General features: G+C 49.8%; 3 protein-coding genes across 6 annotated transcripts; all 3 read left to right on the forward strand.

Annotated features, from left to right (window-relative positions):
* Positions 1 to 2388: 2388 nt before the first annotated feature.
* Positions 2389 to 13287, forward strand: amot (angiomotin). Of its 4 annotated transcripts, none has more exons than XM_011611023.2 (12): positions 2389 to 3088; positions 4998 to 5983; positions 6596 to 7163; positions 7243 to 7387; positions 7692 to 7784; positions 7859 to 8004; positions 8874 to 9023; positions 9290 to 9486; positions 9723 to 9851; positions 10605 to 10843; positions 10971 to 11222; positions 11343 to 13287. In XM_011611023.2, exons 2-12 carry the CDS (start codon positions 5058 to 5060, stop codon positions 11474 to 11476), a joined length of 2979 nt encoding a protein of 992 aa, XP_011609325.2. In that variant the 5' UTR covers positions 2389 to 3088; positions 4998 to 5057; the 3' UTR covers positions 11477 to 13287. The 4 variants fall into 4 exon arrangements, with proteins under 4 accessions (XP_011609325.2, XP_029704250.1, XP_029704251.1 ...); XM_029848390.1 differs by having other exon boundaries at positions 2531 to 3194; XM_029848391.1 differs by having other exon boundaries at positions 2531 to 3080.
* A 1818-nt stretch (positions 13288 to 15105) lies between these two features.
* Positions 15106 to 16360, forward strand: LOC101080064 (protein ripply1-like). Its single transcript, XM_029848507.1, has 4 exons — positions 15106 to 15396; positions 15545 to 15614; positions 15918 to 15985; positions 16091 to 16360. Exons 1-4 carry the CDS (start codon positions 15311 to 15313, stop codon positions 16245 to 16247), a joined length of 381 nt encoding a protein of 126 aa, XP_029704367.1. The 5' UTR covers positions 15106 to 15310; the 3' UTR covers positions 16248 to 16360.
* A 550-nt stretch (positions 16361 to 16910) lies between these two features.
* Positions 16911 to 19659, forward strand: prrg3 (proline rich and Gla domain 3). The gene is made up of 4 exons (XM_029848382.1): positions 16911 to 17022; positions 18001 to 18111; positions 18238 to 18398; positions 18972 to 19659. Exons 2-4 carry the CDS (start codon positions 18102 to 18104, stop codon positions 19497 to 19499), a joined length of 699 nt encoding a protein of 232 aa, XP_029704242.1. The 5' UTR covers positions 16911 to 17022; positions 18001 to 18101; the 3' UTR covers positions 19500 to 19659.
* The last annotated feature ends 220 nt before the right edge of the window (positions 19660 to 19879 follow it).

Below are 19879 nucleotides of genomic sequence, written 5' to 3' on the forward strand. Positions count from 1 at the left end.
AGAGAAGCCTTTCCTCTCCATTGTCCAACACAGACAACTACCTCCTCAGCCCTGGGCCAGAGAGAGGATATGGGAGCGGTAAGGAAGAAATGACTTTCCAAAGTAAAGACAGGGGTGAGTTCAGGGAGAAAGAGGTTCTGCAGGACAACGGTGAAGAGATTATCTGGATGCAGAACCTTTACAAGAAGATGGATTCCCTCAAGGAACAACTGGACAGGGCAGAAAACCTCAAATGCTTTAGTATCACCACCATAGAAGAACTTCAAGAGCAGAAAGAAGCCCTCCAGGAGAAAGTGAAGATGATCGAGATGCGGCAGAACAACACCAAACCCAAGATGAAAATGCAGACGGGGAAGCAACGCAGAGAACAGACCGTTAAACTTCTGGAGCAGGAAGAGTGGAAAGAGCACTGCACCTTCCTGAACAGGCAGATGTGTGAGGCCAAAGACAGGGTGGATTTTCTTGAGGAGCAGCTCAATTTGACAAAATGGACGAGCGACTTCTTCAAGACCATCATCGACAAAATCCTGGAGGACAGAGACAGCCTTTCTGGAAGGAAGAAGATCCTGATGGTTAGGATCAACAGTACTAGGTCCAAACTTTCACGATGCTTCTACAGGATTTTCTGGCCCAAGGAGAAGTGGCATAAAGAGGACATCAACCTACTTATCAGAAAGAAGAACGAGATCAAGGCAAAGTCCCTGGACCTCAAAGAACAACTAGAATATGCAACCCATTTCTACAACATCCATGAGGGCTCCGTAAACCGCCTAAGTCAGGAGATTGAACAGCTGGAAAGTAAACTGAATGATTTGAAAGAATGGTTGCGGAAAGATGAGAGTTCCCTCTTCAAAAGAAAAAAGGAAACTGAAGACGATGTTGCTATTCTTCAAAAACAGGAGCGTGAGGTCAAATTAAGGCTCAAGGGGCTCAGAAAGAAGCTGGCAGAGGTGCAGGGCTCACAAAACTGCTACAGCAGCTTCATCGCGAGTATTCAAGAGAAGCAGGAAGAACTGGACAAAAAGATGAAAATCATTGAAGACAAGTTGTTGAAAGGGTGAAAGGTGGCTGTTTATCCTCCTGAGACACCATGTGACTGAAATGTTGTTTTAAAAATCATTTGTGAAAATCATGATGATGGACGAAGAGTTTGTTCCTGAAAAAACGTGATACCAGCCAAACATCTCTTCTAGTTGCTCGGCAGCATGTCAGAGAGGAGGGGAGCAGGTTTATTGTTGTGTCCTGTTTGTGTCCACAAGCTCATCACTGCCTGGGCTTCCAACACTCTGGATGATGAAGCACCTCAGAAGCTCAGAAGACTGTCTTTAAATCTGATGACAGTGCTCAGAACAGCTGGACCAGGTCACAATCAGAGAGTGAGGAACTCCTTATGCCTGGGACAGGGCATCCAGGCCAGGAAAGACTGCTCATCCACCCGAGAAGATCTGAACAGCATTCCTCAAGGTGGACACCTTATAGACCCTGATATAATCCCAGGCTTGGTGTTCAATATTAAAGGACCTCCAGATTCACTGGTGGGTGGCGCTGTGGGCCTGACTACACTCTTGGCTCACATTTCCAGCCGACGCACAGCCTAATCCCACCCTGACTTCCCTGTCACGTGGATGCTTTTCCTGATAGGCCCATCATTGCCCTCTTGCCTCTTTTCTGAAAAGCTGTAGGTAGTCTTTTTCCAGGTGCCCTCGTCACCTTCGTGGACCAGATGACCCTCCCCCACTTTTGAGGGGTTGAAGGGAAGTGTCATAGATCTTCAGACCTGAGACATTAAGGGATGCTCTTTTGCCCCAGCCACCTCCATTATAGTAAAAGCCACTAATGTGAGACATTAGATTGTTCAAAGATGGAATTATGAATGTATGAATCCAATGGCACAAATAAAGTATTGAGTTCTACTCTTTTCATCTGTTTTTAAAGAGGAAAATACATTATTTGCCAGCTAATTTGCCAAAAATTATCTCTTTTAATGTAGAAAATGATTTCTTGATGAGGAACCAGCAGCCAAATATTGGTTACGTTTAATTTATTCACTCTTCATAACAGGAAAGCAGCGGCTGAGGGCAGAATTTAGCTGACTGAGGGGGTCTACAACAATATTTCTACACCAACTTATCTGACTGGATGATGTTGACACATCACTCAACACTGTAAAAAGCCTGAGAAACGTTTAGGCACTTTTTTTTAATCTTTAGGTGTTGAATGCGTTAACGTGAAGATAAAGGAAGCTAAAAGTTAGAGAAACAGCTCCCCCTTCCCCCAACAGCGGGTACTGCAGCACCATTTCTTTGTGCTTTTATCCAGTCGTAAAAAAAGTTCTGGAAAAGGAGATAATTACTAGCATTATTATTATTACTATTATTATTAAGATACGTTTGTGCCATTCTTACAGTTTCGTGTTTGTTTTAATACTTTTAATACCAAAAAAGGTGTTTCGGAGTTTCGGTCTCCCAGTTTCGTTGTTTTAACGTCTCATCATTCCTATTTATTAAGAGCTTCGGCCAGAGGAACAGCAGCGGCTCCGTGTGGATGGCTTCTCCAAACTCTCCTCGCTACTATTCTGAGTTTTACTCTTGTTTGAATCTTCGCGTCTTTAAATGATCCAAACCTTTCGTTGTAAATCCTCCCTTTTGCGGAGGCGCATTTAAACAGGGCAAACTTGCACTTTGGTGGAACGTTTGATTTTGAAAAGGCATCGGCGACGGAGGGAGGAAGAAGGAGGGATTCTTGCTTCAGAAGTTTCTCCTCCACTTTCCATAGCGGGAGAAGGGGGAGCAGCCTGGACATTCCAGCCGCGCCACGGAGCAGCGAGGGCGGCCTGCCTGCCCGCCTGCGCGCCGCCGAACCCGACCCGAACCCGCCGAAGCTTGTTTTTCTGCTGGAAATGAAGCCGATGTGAAGACGAAGAGGTCCCAGATGGAGATGTTGTTGGAGCCTCATGGATCCGGTGGCCGCCGCTGCTGCTGAATTGGGCTGTTGGAGGGTTCGGGGCTGCTTTCTGCACATAAAGGAACCGTTTCAACTGCTCGGGAAGAAGAACCGGATCAAAGGCGGCCGGAGCAGCGGTAAAAAGGTCCAAAAATCCTGCCTTTATCGGGTGGTTCGGGGAGAAATCAGGGTAAAGAAGTCTTGGGGGAAGTGTTCCGGAGCCGCGCTGTGTGAAGACGTTGGAGGCGGCGGTAACAAAAAGACTTTTCTGAGTCCCTTTAGTTCCTTTTCTGTCGCCAGGCCGCCACGAAAGTCACTAATTCTTTGATGTTGTGATTCGAACTCCCTTTGAAGAGTCCAGATGTTGGTAGGAAGGAAGATTTTCCTCCTTGTCGGGCTTTGAAGTGACTCCCGTTTGAAGGCCTGTAAAAGTCTCTTTTCCCTGTTTGGAATAGGATGGCCTGGAATTTCCTCTGTTTTCCCCTCTGCAGCTCAGGGTTGTCACCACTTTTCCCTTCTCTCACTTTCAAATCCACTTCATGTCACATTTGCAACAGAATGTTGGACACCTGTGTAAAGGTGAACTGCGGGTCTTTCAGAGAGAACCGGGATAATAATGAGATTTTGGTGGGATGGCTCCAGAAGTAAGTGGACACGAAGTAGTTAAGTTGTCTACTCACACTATAAATGCCCCATTGTTAAACTCAAACGCTTAACGTAAATTCTTTTTAAAGAACAAGCTGGCTCGGCCGACGGCGCTTCCATACATGAGTGGAAAGGTTGGAGTTTGTAGCTACCAAATGCTTCGCCGCTTTACATGTGATAGTAATGACTAACGAGTTGCAGGGAGAGATGATTACCTCAAAGGATTTCAAAATAATATGCAGGTCACGAGGTCACCTTTCTTCAGTACATGAAGGCGTCTTGAGAAGGTCAGTTAGGGTGACCATCGGTAGGACGGATGACAAGATTAGGAGAAAATGGGATTTCCATTCAAATCTACTCTCTTTCTATTGAATCTGGAGTTTTATCTCAACTGAACAAACATGTCTTTATTTGAATGAAGGAATGTGATTAATTCAGTTTCAAAGGATTCCACTCAAATATGTTAGCATAACAGTCAGACCAGGGTTCCCTCCTTAGGCCCAGTTCCTGCAGGTAGCTGGAAACATTGTGGGCGTGTTTTCTTCTCAACTGGTCCAGTACTGGTTAGCTCACAAGACCAGGGTTCACCAGCTGCTCCCCCGTCCGACCCTGTAAAGGCCCAGTGAAGCTAAAGCAACAGTCCGTTGGGTGGTGGTTCATCTTCGTAGCGTCCGGTCCTGTTGGTCCAGAAGGTGGCAGCATTAACGGCGGGACAGAGTGGCGGATTTGATCCTGACAGGATTACTCTGTCCACAGGGGATCGACAATGGATCTAATGTTTAAAATGAGCAAGAAGTGGTAGAGGAGGGGTGGATGATGGAGGGGTGGCATAAACTTGTTTTAGCACATTTATTTAAGACCTATTTTTGTCTCAGGGCCCTGTATGAGCATTTGTGGGTCTGGCACTTTACTCAAAGGCACCTGGGCAGTGATCTGAAGGTGTTCTGGCACCTCCCCCAACGATCAGAGCATCTTCCAGGTATTGTCTGCACTGGGACTCGAACCAAGAACCCTCCTCTTCTCAGCCCAGCCCCCCCTCCATCACAACGTTACTGTGGTCTACAACAATGATTAGAAGGTTGGATGTGTCAACTACACTGTTCTGACACCTATCAGAACCAGCATTAACTAGCATTAACCAGCTGTAACCAGCTGAGCTGAGGCCACGGCTAAATCCTGGTTGTAACCCTTCCCGTTTGTCCTTGTTGACTTGAACAAACGTTCATTAGGTCATCAGCAACCCTTCTAACAAAGGTCAAGATTCCCAACCGGAGCCACATCATTCCCCCCCCGGCTCTAACTGGTCCTGTTCCTTTCATTTTATATCTGTGTGGGTCACATTTCCGAACCCTCCGCCGTTGCTCATGTGACTGACCAGCGCTGAGCTTCTGTTCTCTTCACCCCCGCAGGTGGTGCCGACCCGGTAGAGCTCGTCTTTCTGTGAAGTGCATGGCCGGCGTCTGGGACAGATGAGGGCTGCAGTTGAGGAGTCGGCCAATCCCACCAACAGCGCCGGAGGTGGCGGCAGCACTGTCCTGCAACGGCTGCTGCAGGAACAGATGAATCGGAATTATGTGCTGCAACAGCAACAAGGGGCAGGAGGGGGGGCGGGAGGCTACCCAACGCCGGGGCAGGGGCAGGGACAAGGACAGGTGGGCACGTCTGATGATCACTCAATGACCCCCCACATTGCTCGCCAGGAGCCGCAGGGACAGGAACTGCAAGCAGACAGCAGTTTGGAAAAACTGGGTTCCACCAAAGTAGGAGGACGGGGCGGTAGCATGGGGGGTGGGGGGGGCTCGGGAAGCTGCAGTGGCGGTGGGAGCAGCCAGGGTCAGTGCCCAAACCCAGATGACCTCCCGACTTACGAAGAGGCTAAAGTGCAGTCCCAGTTCTTCCGGGGCCACGGTCCTCAGCAGCAGAACAGCCCGTCGCAGCCGCAACATTCCCTGTCGCCCTCGGTGGGCGCTACCTTCTACGTGACCGGCGTGACCAACGCTAAGATCCGCACGGAGGGGCGCCCGACGGTGCACCGGGTGAGCAGCACGGCCAAAGTGCACCAAGATGATGGGCTGAAGGACCTGAAGCAAGGACACGTTCGCTCGCTCAGCGAGCGGCTCATGCAGCTCTCCCTGGCGACCAGTGGCGTGAAGGCCCATGCTCCCGTCACTAGTGCGCCCCTTTCCCCTCTGTCCCCCCCACCGGGACCACCGGGTGACTATTATAAGCCCCAGCATCGGGGGCCACCTCCAGATTACCCCTTCAAAGGAATGGGCTCACCTTCCAAACAGCAAGACCCCGGAGGCAATTTTTACCACGAACAGAGAGGGAAGGATTTCTTCAGAGACGTGCCCAGCGTCCGGTACCAGCCCCCCCCGGAGTACGGCTCGTTCAGGTAACCACCACCAGGGCGCGCAGCCTTTAATCCTGACCCGACTGAGCCTCGATCGTCTCTACCTGTAGGCGCACGTGTCCAGACGGAGATGATGGGATTAGATTTTAGATGTTGGACACAACTGTGACAGAAGCCGCGGGGACAATGTCCCACAGACAATGTCCCTGCGGGGCCACGGGGGCCCCATTTCCACTCCATGTTTAGAGTTGACCCGTCTTGGTTCTGCTCACTTTTTACTCTTTTCTCAGTATTTAGTACAAACTTCAGTACCAACTCACCATAAATGAAAATAAAATAGGATGAAAAATAAGGGGAACATCTCTAATTAGGTATTTTAATGAACTTATGATGTTTTCAACTTTCCTAAATATGAGAACAAGTTGCTGTAGTTGTCGTGACATGAATTATTCTGTCTGTCTGGTTCTGCCCAGCTCATCATCTAGCAGAATCTGTGGTTTTTAGCTCTTAGCCAGATTTCCTTACCCACTCAAAGACTCTAAAGTGTCTGTTTTCAAAGGAGGAATCTTTAAATTTTCCATTCAAAAGCTGCAAAAAAAAAAAGGTTGTGCGGTTGTGAAATCACAGTAACTCAGTCACTTGTGTCTTTTTCAGGTCCAGTAAGGAGAGTTCGATCCACTCCCAGAGGACACAGCACAGTCCCACCTCTTCCATCACGTCTGTGGGGTCCTTGTCCCGCACGCAGTCCTCTGTCCTCAGCAGCATCCTCAGTGCCTCTCACTCGTCCTATTCTCACCAGCACCCCCACAGCCAGGGAGAACCCTTATCCACTTTGGCAGCCCGAAATCCACAGGGTCCCAGTTTTCAGCAGTCTGGTGAGAGCCTCATTTCAGGACCAATCCACCTCCCCCGAGGCCATGGTTATAGTCATGACCCCTATGGCTCTACTCCAAGGATGTACCACCACCAGCACCACCAGCAGCAGCAGCAGCAACATCAGTATCAGCAAGCACAGCCTCCGCAGTTACAAGGACCTCCACCTCCTCAGGCCCAAATGCCCGTCCAGGCTGTCCAGTACCCCCACGGCTGCTCTCACCTGCAGGGGGAGTCCTTTGCCGTCATGGCGTACGCCCATCAGATGGTGGATATGCTGACAGAGGAGAACCGGATCCTGAGGCAAGAAATGGAAGTCTGTCGCGACAAAGTCACCAAGCTGCACAAGGTAACGATGTTGGTACCGCAGGAAGGTTCTGTTTCAGTCAGAGACCTTGGGTTTTGATTCTTTTTCTGCCTCTGCGCAGTTGGAAACTGAGATCCAGCTGGTGTCAGAGGCTTATGAAAACCTGGCCAAGTCCTCCTCCAAGAGGGAGGCCTTGGAGAAGACCATGAGGAACAAGCTGGAGCTGGAGGTTCGGCGGCTGCACGACTTCAACAGGGACCTCCGAGGTGAAGGGGCGAGACCGTTTCTTGACAGTAAAAACGTGTTAAATCAGAACGCCGCCCAAAGTCCGGTAGCATTCAAAACCCATCAACACTTCCCACTAAAGGAAAAAGCTGTTTCTGCAGGGGTGTTTATGTAGCAAGCCATTTATTAGTCCTTTTATTGGTCCTAAACTATAAGGACGATGTCTTTATCATCGTCTTTGCCTCCCTGCTGCAGAAATATTTAAGCCCTTATCAAAAGGGCTCGGTCCAATTGTGTCACCCCCCCTCGTCATCCATGTACGTTTCCCTCTCCTGTTGATTAAAGAGCGCATGGAGACGGCCAACAAGCAGCTCGCGGCCAAAGAGTGTGACGACACGGAGGACAACCGTAAAACAATCTCCCAGCTGCTGGCGCAGAGTGAGCAGCGACACACTGGTGACACGTTTCAGGCTGCACGCTTCCAGACAATAACGGGCGTTTAATCACCCCAGACAAAGAGACGCTGCGGGAGAAGGAGAAGTTGGAGATGGAGCTGAGCACGCTGCGGTCCAGCACAGAAGACCAGAGGAGACACATTGAGATCAGAGATCAGGCTCTTAATAATGCTCAAGCAAAAGTGGTCAAGCTGGAAGAGGAGGTACGGCGCTGTCATTATCTCTACATTATTTCGTTAGAGACATTCTAAGTAGAGGATGAGAGAGCAGCAGACCTTCGTGTTAGATCTGTGGTCACCTGATGACCTCGGCTATACAAGCAGGCCCCGCTTTATTTACAGTGGGACCTCTACTTACGAAATCAATTGGTTCCGGAAGTTGTTTCGTAACCTGAAAATTACGTAAGTAGAGAAGCGTTTTCCATGTAATTGCCCTAATCCGTTCCAAGCCCCCAAAAATTTGGACATAATTTTTTTATAAATCATAAAAATGCATCAAAACATGTAACAAATACATGTTACAATTAGATCACCGCACAATAAATGTAGGAATTCAGTGCAAGGCTTCTCCAGGAACAAAATGAACTTTATTACAGGCTAATCTTACATTAGCCGTCATTACTAGCAACGGACGTTAACACTTGTGGTAACACCGCCATCTAATGGACAAACATACGAACACCCACAATAAATAAAAGTTAAACAAAGGCGACGCTGGGATACACACAAACTTGTACATATTGACGTCCCTCCTAGCCAATGGGATGACAGTAGGATGCTAGGCGATAGCCAATGGCAGAGCAGCTACAAGCAAGTTTGTGTTAGCTAAACTCCGCGGGTAGCGTATTTTTGCCTCTCATATCCTGAAATTTCTTTCGTAACAAGAGGAAATATTTTCCCGTTGAGACGCTTCGTAACCTGAAAATTCCGCATGTAGAGACGTTCGTAAGTAGAGGTCCCACTGTATTTACCTGTCTTCTGTTGCATTGATAAGAACTGTAATAGATTTTCTGATGAAGGCAGGTATTCTCTAGTTGAACGGGACATGAATGTGTGTGTGTGTGTGTGTGTAGCTGAAAAAGAAGCAGGTGTACGTGGACAAAGTGGAGAGGATGCAGCAGGCCTTGGCGCAGCTCCAGGCAGCCTGCGAGAAGAGAGAACAACTTGAACACCGTCTGCGCACGAGGCTGGAGAGAGAGTTGGAGTCTCTGCGCATGCAGCAGGTTAGAGCCTGGTTCAAAAGGGCAGGAGAATCTTCTCGTCATGTCTTCTGTCGCCACCTCTACGACTTTACCTGATGATTGTTATACATCCCTGCTGCTCATCTGATCCCTCGCAGCCTCTGACAGGTCCCATCTTGTCTCCAGCTTTAGTAGAACCTGGTTGTTAACTACCACCAGATACGTTCTGAGGTGACACCTGAGGGGGACCCATGGACGTGGTCTCCTGCTCATGCTGCTCTGCTTTCTGCTTTCTTTGCCCACGGCAGCGTCAGGGTGGCGCTCAAAGCAGTGGAGCCGTCCCCTCCGAGTATAACACCACTGCGCTCATGGAGCATTTGAGAGAGAAGGAGGAGCGGATCCTGGCCCTGGAAGCCGACATCACCAAGTGGGAGCAGAAATACTTGGAGGAGAGCGTAATGAGGCAGTTTGCCCTGGACGCTGCAGCATCGGTTGCTACCCAGAGGTACCGGAAGGAGCGAGCCTTCTCTGTTCCCTTTACGCTGCTGTCGTTTCTGTGAGGGGTTGCTGCAACAGTTGCTGTCATTAGCTCCTTACAAACGTGAGGTTTTGGAAAGACACGAGCCGCTGGAAGGTCCAGACGCACGAGTGTGGACGCAGCTCTGCTCCATTTATCTCGGATTCATGCATCGTCTGTTTGCCATCACACACTGGTGCAACTGCAGTTTCTGTGCTGTACAGGGACGCATCAGCAGTCATGATTAGCCACTCTCCGAGCAGCAGCTACGACACATCGGTGGAGGCTCGAATCCAGAAGGAAGAAGAGGAGATCCTCATGGCGAACCGGCGCTGCCTGGACATGGAGAGCAGGTAGGTGGTATACTCGGCTCTGCCACTTCAACACAAAAGCCCTGTTTAGTCTGAACACGTAGCAGAAGAGTCTCCCTCAGCTTCAGAGCAGCCTGGTCTGGTCCATGACCACAGGGCGCTCAAACCCTCTCAACAACCTCTCAGACGTCGTCACGTCAGCGACCTGAGCCCCACCTGCTACTGCTGATGCGGTAGCAGCTTTAGAGGCGGTTATCGGACCTTTTATATAGGAGGTGGGTGAAGAGGAACCCGTTGTTCTCTCAACACGAAGGCCAGTACAGACCAGAACTTCTGGGAGAACGACAGATGCGTCCAGAGAACCAGAGCAGAAGACACCGTTGGTATAAAAGAGGTTAAACCTCCACTAGGTTAGGGTTAGGGTTAGGGTTAGGGTCCACTCCGGTGAAGAAAGCCCACCAGAGGCTGTACTCAGGATGAGCCTCTTGACCTGGACACGTGCGCAGTAGCTGGTTTGGAGACCCATTAGGTGTCCCTGTCTTTTGCCGCTCAGACTTGATGTCTGGACGGACGTGCACGTGCATAAGTTAACGTTTCTCGCTTCACAACTTTCCTCTTCCTGCTCCAAAAAGGCTCCGGGGGGGCTGATATTGACACATGCGCATATGGAAGCTGGTTTTCATCATTGGTTCCTTTCATCTCTCTCGGGTTTTTAACTGCTATTAGCAGCAATAGGTAAACTTATGTTAGCATCTAACCAAGCATTCCTTGCAAAACAACTTATCCTCTCTGCAGGATAAAGAACCTCCATGCTCAGATCATTGAGAAGGATGCCATGATCAAGGTTCTTCACCAGCGCTCCAGGAAGGAACCTGTTAAACTAGACACACCTTCTGCCATGCGGCCCTCCAAATCCCTGATGTCAATATCCAACACCAACTCTGGTGGCTCGGGTCTGCTGTCCCATGGTCTGGGACTCAGTAACTCGCCCATTACCGAAGAACGGAAGGACACGAGCTGGAAGGGGAGCCTGGGTAAGGATGGCCAGCTCGTGCGCTGAATCTGCAAAAAATGGTCCTTCAAACGTCAAACTGAAGCTCAAAAAGCTCAAGTTTGCACTGTTCTCTATGGGCGTTGTGAGAAATCTGATTGTCCTTGAAGGGGTTCTCCTGGGACCAGAGTATCGTACAGAGTCGCTCAGGACGGAGTCCATCTCATCGTCCCCCTCCCCGGTGCTTCCCTCCACCCCCATGACGACAGGCCACTCAAAGACGGGGAGCAAGGACAGCTACACACAGACGGAGAAGGGCCAGAGCCAGGACAGCAAGCCCAGCACCCCCGCCCTGCAGAGCATGACGCTGCCAGCCCGGCTGTCCAGCCCCAGCCCCGTTTACATCCCCGACCGCTTCGCAGGTTTGTTCGAACTGATATTCCACTTATAAAAATAGCATTTTATGCCCCCGAAGCCGTCCAGACCAAGCGATGCAGCTCGGCTGTGCACTGTGTAGCTAAAGCTAACGTGTGTTTGCACAGACGTGCCGGTGTTTCACAGCAGCACCCTCGAAAGGCGGCTTCCCGTCCAGGTCCACTCCCAGCCGGCAGGCCCCCCTCCAGCCCCGCTCGGCCAGCAGGAAGCAGACAGCGAGATGGTGGAAATCCTCATCTGATTTCTGAAGCCTCGTCACGGTCACGACTCCTGCACCCGGCTACTAAAATCACTGTGTGGTGTTAAAATCAGCAGAAGTGCCTTATCTCATCTCAGAATTTGCTGGGCCGCCTTCTCAAATGTGCGTTCATATGAAGTTACTGGAACTTGAACAGGTAAACACCTGTCGTCTGATATTTATATGTCAACGTGACTATGCTAGCGCGTATATGAGACGCTTCCCTAGACAATCAGTTCACCCGTTGCCTCGGTTTAATCACAGGAGTTTTTGGGAGGGGGGCCTCTGCACCCACACAAACCCGTCTAAAATCCCCGAGCTCGGCTCGGCTCGTGTCACATTTGATTCCATCCAGCGGCGCCAACAGAAGGTCTAGATTGTAGAGGCAGTGGTGACCCCACACACTCCAGGTGGACTTTGAGCACTTACGGCTCGGTGACGTTGTAATTGAATGCTTTAGGAGCGGAAACACACCTGGAGTACACACTTACAAACACCCCAGTACCAAATATTTCCACTTACTTGCACTAGCTGTGGTACGTTGACCCCCGCACGTGGATGTCTGGCGTCCTGTCTGTCTTCCACATCACGCAGCGGTTCAGCACGGTGGCGCAGCTTGTTAGCGGTGCCTACAGCTGTTCAACTGCATCGGACCAAATGTATCAGCATTTCTTCTTATAACTATTACTAAACCTGACCTTAGCTATTGTGTTTGTATTTATATTTGTGTGGTAATCATAGATGGCACTAGACTAGTACTACAGTGTCCCTGGTATGTGTGTGTGTGTGTGTGTGCGCGCGCTAGAACCATTACAGTGAGCTGTAGAAGGATCAGAAATGTCTTACAAGTCATTTTGGGACTCGGAGAGATGCTAATTCCTAACGCTCTGATTCTGATCTGAACGTGTTGATCTTCTCCAGTGCCTTTAAGATGACTCGGTACGGCCTCTAGTGTCCCCTGGACACACACACACACACACACATTCCACCTAGGTCTTAATTGTGTTTTGTCATTTGAGCCAGTTGTGTTGTTTGAAAGCTGAGTTTACCCACATTTAATCAGAACTCTGCTCCAGAGAGTCTCAAATCAGACACCTCTTATGCTGCTTGTGCAAATACTATGAAGTACTCTATCTGCACTGTTTTCTTTTTATACCTATAATCCAAGCAGACATTTAATCTGGTCTGTTTCCCTTGAAGACTTACAAAAAAAAAAATGAAATACTTGCATGACTACAATGAAGTAGAACTGTGTCTCTTTGAAGAGCGGAATCTGCCTGTTAACGTCGTCTCGGTCCACACAGAGCGCCCACCACTGGTGAGCATACGTCCTAGCATACCTTTAACCTAGCATACCATCATGATCAACTAGATCCTGTCGTAGCCACCGTTTATTTTCTAAAATATTTTTCAACCATTTGTGTGGATGCTTGGTCCTGGACCCATTCAAAGGTGGCTCCACTAAGAAGCCATAAAATGAAGGACTGAATGTTCTTTGTGATTATCTTGTTGTATTTCCAGTTGGAGGTAGAAACAGATTCCAACTGCAAACCAAACCCGAAAGACCAAAGAAACTCCAGTTAGCGCTAATGTTATTGGGCTAAAGTCCTTAGAATAATCCCGCTGAATGTTTGTACCGACGACAGAAGCTTACTGAGGAATGCACTGAGCTGACCAGCTGAGGGCCACCGCCACGACGCCCCCCCCCCCCCCCCCCCTTCCTGCGCCGCCGCAAACAAAATGGTTTTTGTGTCTGTGAAATGAGTCCGTGCTTAATAATCAACATCATAATAAACTATATCCTTGTTTGCCAATGCGTGCGTGTCGTCCTGTCCCTCGTGGAGAAAGGTCACAGCGGGAAAACCCACGCTGTAAATGAACCAGTGGACCAGTGTGTCTCCCACACACACACACACACACACAGGAGGCAGCATAAATGCCAGAGTTTAGATGTGTCCTATTTCCACCCGTGCACCTGCGTCATATTGCTGCTGCTGCTCGGTGATTGAAGTTGGGGAAAAACCCGGAACGCCGGCGGCACCAGGAGGAAGATGCATTTGCTGAGAAAGTTCCAGAGAGCAGATGTTTCCCGGTCGGAGCGAGCGTGGACGGAATTTCTACCTGCTGCTCCTTTAATCCGCCCGTGGCTGCTCAGCTCACGGACCAAAGATTAATCATCTATCACGGTGAATCACAAGTTGGCAAGTTAGCTTTGGTGTTGAAGGAAAGGAGGGGGGGGCTCATTTCCAGGTAGAGAAGCTTCAGGCTGAGACAAAGTCCTGGACGTCCTCAACCTTCCTCCTCCTCCATAAACCAGCTCAATCTGACCCTTCAAACGGCCATAATGTCAAATCTCCAGTGTTTCAGAATAATATATAGACTTATATATATAATAATAATACCATATATGGTATAGAAGACAGCTGTAAATATAGTGACTTAAATATGACATCGCCCAGTATTTCACTGCACATCCCGACACCGTTGTCTTCCAGCCGTCTACAACATTCCGAATCTTCCCAGCAGCGATGGTAAAGTCCTGCTTGGACCAGCCTCCGGGGCCATTTGGGCCTTTTGGAGGTTTCAGCAGGGTGTCAAATGGTTCCAGTTGGCTCCTGGCAGCTTTGTTTACCCCAAATGAAAAGCCCATTAGATCCCATTAGGGCCCTTCAGAGCAAACAAACACGAGTGGCCCTCCAGCAGGGCTCCACTCTGGAAGCACATGAACCCAGTCGACCGGGACAGAACCCTTCAGAACCTTCATTGATAGTCACACCCAGGAGAAGTGAGCAAAAGGCAGCATTAAAAGTTCATCTTCTCCACCTTTTAGCGACGAAGGAGAGGATCTGCTGCTGCTGCGGTGATTGATGGGATGGATGGGACGGGTGGGGCGGGTGGGAACCCCCCCTTGTCCAAACAACCCGGCCCGGTGGGCTGGTGAGAAATTTCAAGCGCTGTCAAGTCTGTCAAAACAGTGGGGAGAAGATTCAGACACCATCTGTAAGAAAGCCAGCAGGGAGCTGCAGTAAACTAATTAAGACAAGAAAATGAGATTGATGGTCGGAGCTTTAGAGGCTCTCAGGGGCACCAGGGCCCACTGGGGGGGGGGGGGGGGGCGATGCCTTTAAGGACACGTCGGAAATATATTTTACAGCCTGGCCTCAGTGGACTTAGATGCCATTAAATAGTCTGGAATAAAACTGTGTTACCACCCCTCACCTCCTTTCTTCTCCTCATTCTCATTTTTTCTCTTTCTTTCTCATTCTTTCTTTCTCTTTCCTTTTTCTTTCGCCCTCTCTTTCTCTTTCTCATTCTTTCTCTTTCTCATTCTTTCTCTTTCCTTTTCTTTTTATTTCGCCCTCTCTTTCTCTTTCTTTATCATTCTTTCTCTTTCATTCTCATTCTTTCTTTCTCTTTCCTTTTTCTTTCGCCCTCTCTTTCTCTTTCTTTCTGAATGTCTCTCTCTCTCTCCACATCTCTACTCATCGCTTGCCGTAGGGGCTGTAGTCTTCCTCCTCCTCCTCCTCCTCCTCCTCCTCTGATGATGATGATGTTGATGATGAAGTGTTTTATCATCGTCCGTACAAAAGAAAACTGATTTTAATCCTCTTTTTTTCCACGCACCCCCAGTTTACGAACGTGGATTAACTCTTATTGAACCAGTTGGCCGGGTTGTCCTCTGACAGCATTTGCACCCAGCGGGACTGCCCCCCCCGCTGCCCCGCAAACGGACCCTCCCACCCCGGGGTCAGTCTTATAAGCCCCGGCCGACCCGCCTGCTCTCCAGCCGGTGCTTCTACCGCAGACCTCTTCATTCGACCTGACCTTCTCCTCAGAATGAGTTCCATGTGTCTAGTGGGGACGCGGCCGTCAGCCATGCAGCCGCCATGTGCGCGATTAGCACGCACGGACGCCAACAGCAGGTAATTACTCAGAAGAATTCCGTAGTTAAACTAAAGTTTATATGTCATGGATGGTGTTATGGTATGTTTCTGAAACCCATCCTTGAACATGGGTCACGTGGCTCCTTGAACACGTGGATTCTCAGCCGTGTTTTGTTGCGCCCCGCAGCCAGAACCCCCTGTGGAGACCCTGGTTATTCACCAGCACCAACCAGCGCACGCGCAACCCGCTGGCCTCCGTAAGTTGCTGCGTCCTCACTCACTTCTAACGTTTTAAAATTGTATATTCTAATAGTACCTCGGTGAGTCTAAATGACGGGTGTCTGGAGCCGGTCCAGGAGGCCTGGAAGCCGGCCGGGTTTTCTGTCCCTCCCGTGAGGGAAGGATTCCAGGTTGTCTACCTGGGAGGACAGAACACCCGGCTGGATCCCAGCCCTCGGGGACCGGATCAAAGGCGACACCAGAGGATGGGATGGGTGTGATGATCAGAACAGCACTCCATCCATGTGTAAGCACTTATTGACCCGTCCTTGGTTCCACAGGCTGAACCCAGACCCACGCCGGACTGCTCGTCAGCAGGAAGGAAGTTGTGCTTTCAGCATCCTGTCAGGTCAGCAATCTACACGTTTCCACATATTTCCAGTCCTCCCCCCCCATTGGTGACAGCTTTCATTGGTGTGGAGCGTTCACGGGACTTCTGCTCTCTTCCATGTAGGCTCTACTGGCCCAGATCCAAGTCCTACGATCACCTGTTCAGTGACGGAGAAGCTCTGCTGAAGAACTTCCCAGTTCAGGCCACCATCAGCTTCTATGACAGTGAGAGCGAAGACAGTGAAGACGAGAGCGAAGAGCAGGACACGTGGATGGAGTGATGCCTTTATTCTGGATTTATACTGTGTCCAATAAGTGTACAGAGACCTATTTATGTGGATATAATTTTATACATGTGTGCATGTGGGTATTTAAATGAAATGATATAACGTGAAGAAGAAATAAACTATTTTTGTAGTGAACCAACGTGCCGATGTGGGAGTAAAAGGGTTAGAAGGGAACAAAGGTGAGAGAAGGGAACAATCAGGAATAGCTCAGAGAGGAGGGACGGCCTTTTATTCCGGGGGGTGCAGCCGCTATTAAAAATGAAAGAAATGCAGAAGCTCTAAAAGCATCCACGCACAAACCGGTTCCTGGTGGATTTAGGGCCTCCTCCTCCTCCTCCTCTCTCATTTAGACCTCTTTCTCGTGCACACCCCCTGGTTCCACCTGTCTCTATGGTGGAGGCTGAAAGGTGAAGTCTGATCCCAGCACATGAGCTGTTTGCGCTTCTTCAGTGCCTAAACTCTCATCAATCCTTCTACTCCCATCGATAAGATAGAAGAACATTCCTGTTGTGTGTGTCGCTGCTACCAATATGGACCCTGGAAGAGATCATCTGGAGCGGTTCCGATTCTGACGCGGCCGCTGTCACGCTTGTAATGATCTGACGTCATCCGGTCGCGTTCGCGAGGGCCGAGCTGTGATTGGTCCGGTTGTCGCGTCTCCTCCGCTCTGATTGGTTCGCTGACGCGTCGCTCAAAGCAGCGGGGGCGGGGCGGAGGAGTTCCCGTCGGCAAAGACGATGGAGGAAAGGACTTTAACCACTGGAAAAAGGTAAGAATGGCGCTAAATCACCACCTAAATCACCTGATGTGCAGCCGCAGGTGCAGCCCAGATCTGATGTGTAGGCTTAGAACCTCACGTTGACGACTCGTGAGTCCTTTTGGGTTTGGGGGTTTTAGACGAGGCGTCCAGAACCCCTGAGATGGTGATGATTTGACAATAGGCTGCTCGCGTTGCAATTGAATGGATTTTTTCTAATGAACATTGTGCGTGTTAAATATTTGTGGGTGCGTGTCTTATGAAGACGAGAGCGCACGCGCTTTCCTTGCCTTGCGCCCTCTTCGCACGCCTAATGAGCAATATTATATTAGATTAAATTAGATTAGATGATTCGATTCTGTTCACAACATGTACTCCCAAGTCAAAACTCCGCTCTCCATTTTATGGCATTCAGAGCCTCCCAGTTTCTCTGTTGCTATGGAAACCTTTTTACCCTCTGTCTATATTTATAGTAGTAGCCCATTTACCAGAGGTAGAACTACTTGGATGGGCACCACGGCGGGGATGTGGGTGGATGTGCGCGCAGGAAGAACAGGAAAATAATAATGATGAGACTCATTTGGACCACTGAGGGTCATGCAAAAGAAAAGACAAATGCCACCAAAGACAGAGGTGTTGTCCCAGAAACAGCAGCGCTCCACAAAGACCAGTCGCCATAATAAAGGAAACTGGGGAAACTTAATTTTTTTTTATTTATAAAAATAGACTTTCTTCCATTTTGAGCGTGTGCAGCATTTTACAGGGTTCTTGTTCTTCTGGCAGAGCAGGCTGACTGATATTTGTTGAGCTGTGTCATGTCAAATTAAGGACACTGCAGACCGTCCTGGTGTCCACGCTGAAGCCCCGCTCCCTCCTCCGTCACCCACTGACCTCGTTCACATGAACACAATGGAAGCCGCTCTAAGAGAACCGGATGACACCTCACATTTGAGCTACTCCTGACATCATTTTGGGATTGACTCCTATCAGGTCCGTATAAAGCTGAGCAACAGCCCACGGTGTCTCATGGTGTCCATGTTGCTGTCTTCCTGTACGGCTACAGTCTCTCCGCGTGGGTCGAAGGCAGAACCATGCCTGCAGGTGAGCTTGAAACACACTCTTCCGTTTCATTAGCGTTACAAACACTTGTTATTACCGCTGCCGTCGTCCGATGGAGACTCTGGTGGTGTGAACCTCGGACGTGTCCACTTTGGACATTTGTTTCAGCGTTCCTCGACGACAAGGATGCTCACTCCATCCTCAAGCGATTCCCTCGAGCCAACGGATTCCTGGAAGAGCTGAAGAAAGGCAACATCGAGAGGGAGTGCGTGGAGGAGAGCTGCAGCTTTGAAGAGGCCAACGAGGTGTTTGAGGACAAAGAAAGGACGGTGAGCTAACGCTAACGTAGCGACACGTCAAAGGCCCCCACAGGGGACACATTGTCCTGGGCAGGGGTCGGCAACCCGCGGCTCTGGGGCCGCATGCGGCTCTTTGGTGCCGTCCTAGTGGCTCCCTGGAGCTTTTTCAAAAATATGAAAATGGAAATTGTTTTAATATAATTTCTGTAGGAGGAAAAACATAACAAACAGTCTTAAAGTTTTCCAATGCTGTATAAATGTATATAATAAATATTTAATTTCAACTTCTCATTAAAATGGAAGTTAAACTTAAAGCGTCATCGTACAGCAGAGTGGCCACGTGGTGCCTCATTCTCTCCAGGATGCTCGTTATGTATTTGTAGCCTACTTATCATTTGGAAAGTAGGCTAATACAGCTAATATAGACACTTACAACATGTGTTGCCTTTATTATAAGCCCTATATAAGGCTTTTAATGTTTTGTGGCTCCAGACAGATTTGTTTTTTGTTTTTTTGGTCCAATATGGCTCTTCCAACATTTTGGGTTGCCGACCCCTGGTCCTGGGTGTTATTACTATTGCTATAACTGTTTGTGCCCTTCAGATGGAGTTCTGGAAAAGTCGTAGCTTTTACACGGTGAGCAGCAACAGAGAGGGCTGGTCCGAGCCGGCCGACACCTTCTACATGCTGGTTCCTCTGCTGTGTGTGGCCCTGCTCATCGTCATCGGCCTCTTCCTCCTGTGGAGGTGTCAGCTCCAGAAGGCCACCCGGCGCCAGCCGGCCTACACTCACAACCGCTTCTTAACCAACAACTGCAGCATCCGCACGCTGCCGCACCCGCTGGTTCCCCGGGAGAACGCCGTGTTCGGGGAGGGCTCCCACCAGGAGTCCGGCGTGCACCCAGCCGCGGTCATCAACGGTCCTGAAGGAAGGTGCCCCCAGTTAGACTCCCGGCAGAACACCCTGTATGTTCAAGACTCTCTCTCTGTGGCCTCGTGGTTGTCCGGCGCCACGCCGCCGCCATCGTACGATGAGGTGGCGGGACACCTGGAAAGTAGCGGGGATGAGATGACGACGCCTTCGTACCGCGACCCCCCGCCCAAATATGAAGAGATCGTGAAGGAGAAATGAAACGCTGGCTCTTCTTTCACGTCTCTCTCGTGCCTGAAGAAGGTGGGAAAACCACCTCAAGGTCCTGAGGGCTGCACATCAGCAGCACAGAGGAACATTCCTGTCATGGCACCTCTGACCCACCTCTGATCCTGATCCTGACCCACCTCTGACCCTGACCCAACCCACCTCTGACCCACCCCTGATCCTGACCCACCTCTGACCCACCTCTGACCCACCCCTGATCCTGACCCACCTCTGACCCACCTCTGACCCACCTCTGACCCACCCCTGATCCTGACCCACCTCTGACCCACCTCTGATTCTGATCCTGACCCAACCCACCTCTGACCCACCCCTGATTCTGATCCTGACCCAACCCACCCCTGACCCACCCCTGA

This window comes from Takifugu rubripes, chromosome 15 (genome assembly GCF_901000725.2).
Source record: "Takifugu rubripes chromosome 15, fTakRub1.2, whole genome shotgun sequence".
In the NCBI taxonomy this organism is placed as follows: domain Eukaryota; kingdom Metazoa; phylum Chordata; class Actinopteri; order Tetraodontiformes; family Tetraodontidae; genus Takifugu; species Takifugu rubripes.

Coding starts and splice junctions, on each gene's coding strand:
- amot (XM_011611023.2), top strand. CDS start 5,058: ATGAGGGCTGCAGTTGAGGAGTCGGCCAATCCCACCAACAGCGCCGGA. Junction 9,024..9,289: donor AGTCTCTGCGCATGCAGCAG/GTTAGAGCCTGG, acceptor TGCCCACGGCAG/CGTCAGGGTGGCGCTCAAAG. Junction 9,487..9,722: donor GCATCGGTTGCTACCCAGAG/GTACCGGAAGGA, acceptor TGTGCTGTACAG/GGACGCATCAGCAGTCATGA.
- prrg3 (XM_029848382.1), top strand. Junction 18,399..18,971: donor TTGAGGACAAAGAAAGGACG/GTGAGCTAACGC, acceptor TGTGCCCTTCAG/ATGGAGTTCTGGAAAAGTCG.
- LOC101080064 (XM_029848507.1), top strand. CDS start 15,311: ATGAGTTCCATGTGTCTAGTGGGGACGCGGCCGTCAGCCATGCAGCCG. Junction 15,615..15,917: donor CGCGCAACCCGCTGGCCTCC/GTAAGTTGCTGC, acceptor TTGGTTCCACAG/GCTGAACCCAGACCCACGCC. Junction 15,986..16,090: donor TGCTTTCAGCATCCTGTCAG/GTCAGCAATCTA, acceptor TCTTCCATGTAG/GCTCTACTGGCCCAGATCCA.